At 43.2% G+C, this 6,000-nt stretch overlaps 1 protein-coding gene across 1 annotated transcript in view; it reads right to left on the bottom strand.

The window, feature by feature from the left end:
- LOC126458626 (cytochrome P450 9e2-like) overlaps positions 1 to 5,665 on the bottom strand; it is a 30,303-nt gene extending 24,638 nt beyond the window's left edge. Inside the window, exons 1-2 of the mRNA XM_050095794.1 lie at positions 5,488 to 5,665; positions 2,291 to 2,678 (exon numbers count right to left, since the gene is read on the bottom strand). Coding sequence (XP_049951751.1) covers positions 2,291 to 2,675 — 385 coding nt within the window. The 5' untranslated portion in view covers positions 2,676 to 2,678; positions 5,488 to 5,665. The remainder of the gene's footprint in view (positions 1 to 2,290; positions 2,679 to 5,487) is intronic.
- Between the last annotated feature and the right edge of the window lie 335 nt (positions 5,666 to 6,000).

Here is a 6,000-nt window from a genome sequence, read left to right on the forward strand (position 1 = left end):
GCCTGTATTAGCCTGTATCCAAGGAAAAGCTATGAGTTTTCGACATTACATCACGTCGGGAACAGGTGGAGTTGAAGGCGAAAATTATCAGTCCTCTTGGCTTGCTTTCCTCAGAGTTTCCACGTCTCCATAATGAGACTGTAAAAGTGTTACGACATTTCGATCGACATACATGTGTAGAAGACGTTTTTTCGATTATGCAACTAAATAACCTTGCTGAGAATTTCATTCCTATTGAACAAGCCGGATTTAGACCCGGTCGGAGCTGCTGTGATCAAGTATTATCTCTTACCACACATATTGAGAGTGGATTTCAAAGGAAGAAAATGACAGTCGCCGTGTTCATAGATCTATCGTCAGCATATGACACAATGTGGAGGGAGGCAATGATTCTTAAACTCCAACGCATTATTCCTTGCAAGAAAACGGTTGCCCTAATCAACAATATGCTTTCAAATAGATTTTTTGAAGTACACCTAGATGGAGAGATAAGCAAGAAATATAGGTTAAATGATGGCCTGCCCCAAGGATCTGTGCTAGCTCCATTACTTTTTAATATATATACATCAGACCTACCAGAGACATCTTCTAAGAAGTTTATCTATGCAGACGATATTGCTCTCACATATCAACATCAAGACTTCGACAATTCCGAAAGAATCATTGAGGAAGACCTTATCAAAACGGATGAATATTTCGAAACATGGAGGCTCAGACCTAATACTTCTAAAACCCAAGTCTCCTGTTTCCACCTCAACAAAAGACAGGCAAACCATGCACCCCACGTAGAGTTCAGAGGCCAGGTGCTTAACTACAATCCCCTCCCAAAGTATCTGGGAATTACATTGGACCGATCTCTGACGTACAAGGAGGACTTATACAGATGTGCAGCAAAAATCAAAACCAGAAATAATGTCCTACACAAACTCACTGGAAGTAGGTGGGGAGCAAGCGCCACAGTTCTCAGAACACCTGCTCTTGCACTGGTATATTCGGTGGCTGAATACTGCGCTCCGGTCTGGCTAAACAGCACTCGTACAGCAACGGTGGACACCCAGCTAAACGACACCGTGAGGCTCATCTCAGGCACTATTAAACCGACGCCCCACCAGTGGCTCCCGGTACTGGCTAACATAGCCCCACCTCATCTAAGGCGAAGATCTTCACTGAAAAGGGAATGGCAAAAGTGCGCTAACAACCGTGACCTACCCTTACACGAAGACTGCAAGAATCCCAGCCACAGGCTCAAGTCCCGTAAGCCATCACGGAGATTAGGGCAACAGCTGATCGAGGACAATTATGATATCGGCGAAGCCTGGCGTCGGGAATGGGATATGTCTAACCCTGATCACCTTAACTTAGTCTCGGACCCAACCATACGGCCCGAGGGCTTCGGTCTTCCCAGAAAATCTTGGACAACTTTAAATCGCATCCGAACAGGCTATGGTAGATGTAATTACTGGAAGCACAAATGGGGACAGACTGACTCACCCAACTGCGACTGTGGGAATCCACAAACTCTACATCGTATCGCAATGGACTGCCCTACGAGGAGATTCCCTGGCACAATGCACGAGCTGCACCTCCTGGAGGGAGATGCTTCTGGCTGGCTGAGGGACTTGGACATACAACCATGAGTCTGGTCTACTCTTCTCCTTCTGAAAAACCTATTATTAGATACTATTACTATAATTTCTATGTATTTTTGTGTATTTTATGTTTTACTTCCTTTTTTAGATCTAATAATTGTTTGTTGCCTGTAACATTGACCATTCATTGTTTTTATACGTTGTTTGTGTTACTACTTACTTACTGCTGTATTCTACTAGCCATACGAAATATATATATATACTAAATAAATCATATTACGTGGCAACCTGAGGGTGAAAATCGGGGAAATTATCTGCGTCTGTCCGTATGCCAACAGTCTGTACTAGATGAAAATTTTATGTCCTCAGCACACCAATAAAAAGTAGTGAAAAGTTGTATTTTTATCTATGTTGTCAAGAAATGTGGGATATACGAGTAAAACAGTCTTATGCAGCTTTCCCCTCCCCACTATCAAACAGCGTGGCGTGGTGGTGGAGGAAACGTGCCAGTTGCGCTGAGTTCGATGGCACGGTCCACTAGCCGTATTCTTGGCCACTGCTGGTCTAGGCCATCAAGACACACTTCTTGGTTACTCTGTCACCACAGTTTTATGTGACGCGAATAGCTTTCACAGCCGTGGAAGCTTGGCATATAAACAATACTAACTGAAAGAAGATCGATTTGCGATTATTGCTCTTACCTTTCAAGGTGATTAACATCTTTTGCAGCAGAATATCTTCCTTGTCGACATTTGCCATGTCAAGGTGGTCGGTAAAGTGATCAAAATCCTTGATGGTGATGGTGCGAAGGATCTCCGGATCCCTCACCATGACGAGGGGGTTTCCGAAGAAGTAAACTCCCGCATATCGATGTTTCTGGAACTTGTTGTACAGTACGATCACGTGATCAGTCAGGGACCACCTGCCGATCACCACGTCCAGCATGTTTCCGACGAAGGGAAGCGGCGGTGCGTAGGGCAGACCGCGGCGCGCGAAGTGCGTGTGGAAGCGGTACCAGCGGAAAGCGGCGAGCACCAGCAGGCCCGCCACCACCGAGGTGCACAGCGTCCACCAGTCCGGGACCATGGTCTGGAAGAGTGTACGAGAAACTGTGGTGAGTGTCGTCTGTCGGTTCCAACTAACACAAATAATAGCAATGATTCGAAGAAATAACTCGAGCACTCTGGTGGAGACACCTAATTTCTCGGTGATGTTTCCGCCTTGTAACATGTTTGGAAGTTGGAAAAGACATCATGACCAAGGATTCTATGGACAAAGCAACGAGATACACTCACAGGGGGTACGATACTTTTAATGGTCTTATATTCACTTATCACTCATGAATTAATAAAACTTTAAATATTTCTGCTATATTGGTTATGTAATACTAAAACGTATGTGTCGCGTCTTGAATGTCCAAGTATCCTTCATCGGGACAGAGTTTACCTAGCAAGTTATGAAAATGTATTTACATTACTTCACTTTCCGTAGTAGCCGTAATCTGAAAGAGAATTGTGCTGGAACGTCTCAGCTTAGTTCTGTTCCGCGCCGCCGATGTCTTTGGGCTCCGTCGTTCCCTGGAACCTTCTTTGTTCATACAGCTTTACTGTAGACAGACATGGCTACTTGGTATGTGCAGTAATACACTCAGATGATTATTGAATGCTGGATCCAGATTGGGAGAAAATTAGCGATAAAACAGTTTCAATAGGGAACTTCTTCCGCGGTACTTATTCAATGGCGACGACTGTCTATACTGTCTATGCTTGTACACATGAATACTTACACATTCCAGTAAAATCCGATACAATTGAAAAATACCTCACCTTTTTAGGAACTTTAATTTATTTAATGTTCTTGTAGCTTTTACCAACATTTAATTACATTTACTACGACGTTTATAAGCCTTAGCCTTAAATAAACTTCAGTACTAGTAGTAGTAGTTGTTGTTGTAGTGTCTGTGGTCTTCAGTCCAGATGCAGCTCACCATGCTACTCTATCCTGTGTAAGTCTATTCATCTCAGGGTAACTACTGCAACTTACATTCTGCTGAATCTGCTTAGTGTATTCGTCTCGTGGTCTCCTGCAACGATTTTTACCCTCCGCGCTTCCCTTCAATACTACATTGGAGATCCCTTGGTGCCTCACAACGTTTCCTACCAAACGATCCCTTCTTCAAGTCAAGTTGCGCCACAAATTCCTCTTCTCCCCAATTCTATTCAGTACCTCATTAGTTACGTGATCTACCCATCTAATCTTCAGCATTCTTCTGTAGCACCACATTTCGATATATTCTAAGCTCTTTTTGTCTAAACTTTTTATCGTCTATGTTTCACTTCCATACATGGCTACACTCGATACAAATACTTTCAAAAAAAACCTCCTGACACTTAAATCTACACTCGATATTAACCAATTTCTCGTCTTCAGAAACGCTTTCCTTGATATTGCCACTCTACATTTTATATCCTCTCTATTTCGGCCCTACCCAAATACACTAAAGCGCCAGAGAAACTGGTATGGGCACACGTATTCACATACAGAGATATGTAAACAGCCAAAATACGGCGCTGCGGTCGGCACGACTATATAAGACAACCAGTGTCTGGCGCAGTTGTTAGATGGGTTACTGCTCCTACAGTCTGCCCCAATAGTTGAAACGTGGGGGCGTTGGTATGCCACGCACGGGGGCCCAGGTTCGATTTCATCATCATTTCATCCCCATTGTTGAAGCGCAAGTCGCCCAATGTGGCGTCGAACTCAATAAGACCTGCACTTGGTGGCCGAACTTCCCGCCTGGGAACTCCCCGCCACAGTACAAGTTAAAACTGATTTCGAAATAGAAGCTATTGGAACTGAAACCCGTCTCCATTTTCAAGACAGGTAAAACTGTTAAGACATGAAAGAAACTCAATTCATTTGCAAGTATCACATGTTCAATGCTATAAGATCTTCTGTTTCATAGTACAAGATGGTGCACGATCGAAGAAGTATGGTTTATGTCATATCAACTGTTTTAAAAATATGTAGCATTTTAACAGATTTGGTTGCGTGGCCATCATACGCTGCAAGCACAGAAATATTCGTTTTTAAAATAAAAACCGCCTTTTTCTCGCTGCATTGTATTTTATATTATTTCAGAAGCGTTTCCTCTTTTATTCTAAAGCATCTTCAGTGAAATCTAGAACGATACAGAGTCGTTTCGATATGCGATATTTGTAGATTATAAAACAAGACGTGAACCGTTTTATAATCTACAAATGCCGCATATCAAAATGAACCTGTATCATTCTGGACTTCCCTGAAGATGCCTTAAAGTAGGAGACGAAACGCTGCTGGAACAAATGAAATACACTGCAGCAAGATAAAGGAGATTTTTATTTAAAAATCGAATACGGAACACTCTGTGGCTGAAGAATATCAGTACATTTCAAATAACTTTAATATAGCACGCATCAGCTACACGTGTAGAACGCGAAATATTTAGACGTGCTGCACAAAACATAACCTGATGTCTAACAACAACAAAAACTGTAGAAAATGGCGGAAACTGCATATGGCGATCTCTAGTGCCTTTTCCTTTATGAGATTCTGAAGTCAGTCACTTGCCTGAAGCACTGAGCAAAATATTCTAGGTACACTATCTTCTAGCAACAACACTCTTCCTCATTTTGTATCTAGCAAATAGATGAAATTCAAAATATCCTGTCATTACAGCGTTGCGTCGGAAGTAGAAGAAAGTTTCTCAGTTCTGTGACTACAAGGCGAAATCACAGATAAGTGATACCTTATCTTCTATACGAATATTTCTGTGTAAAAAAAAATGAAGACATCAGTGTTATTCTTCCCTCAAATAACATGGATTTACATTCGCACAATCTATTTCACTATGTCTTACCTGTATTTGCTGCCTAGTTCTTTCCTCTACACGTTCCCCGACAACTGCAGGAAACCTTACAAATTATTCGCACAGTATAACTCTAGCAACAATGAGACCACGCACTTGTAAGAGCACATTCACTACCCCACCCGCGGGGCGTGCCTGAAACTGCCGAACCTTCCCAGGACGAAGCGAGCGTCTGTTGATATACAGCGCACGAGGTGGCGGGAGGCTCGGATGAGGCAAAGGAGGGGAGAGTGGGGGGGGGGGGGGGGCACATTACGTCACGGGCGTCCCGGATATGTGCGCAGTGCAGCGCTGAGCAGACCTTCGATAAGATAAAACCGACTGAGCTGACGAGCGTCAGTTGTCACGTGCTAGGCCTTGGGGCATTCAGAACCTCACTCAGTGATTCATCCGTCCACTACCGACGGATTTTCACTGATATTCCGGATGTAAATAGATCACCCAATGCAGCTAACCTTTAATGTTTCCTAATGGTTGTATTGCAAAGTATAGTCTCTTTATGCT

Source organism: Schistocerca serialis, chromosome 2 (genome assembly GCF_023864345.2).
Source record: "Schistocerca serialis cubense isolate TAMUIC-IGC-003099 chromosome 2, iqSchSeri2.2, whole genome shotgun sequence".
NCBI lineage: Eukaryota > Metazoa > Arthropoda > Insecta > Orthoptera > Acrididae > Schistocerca > Schistocerca serialis.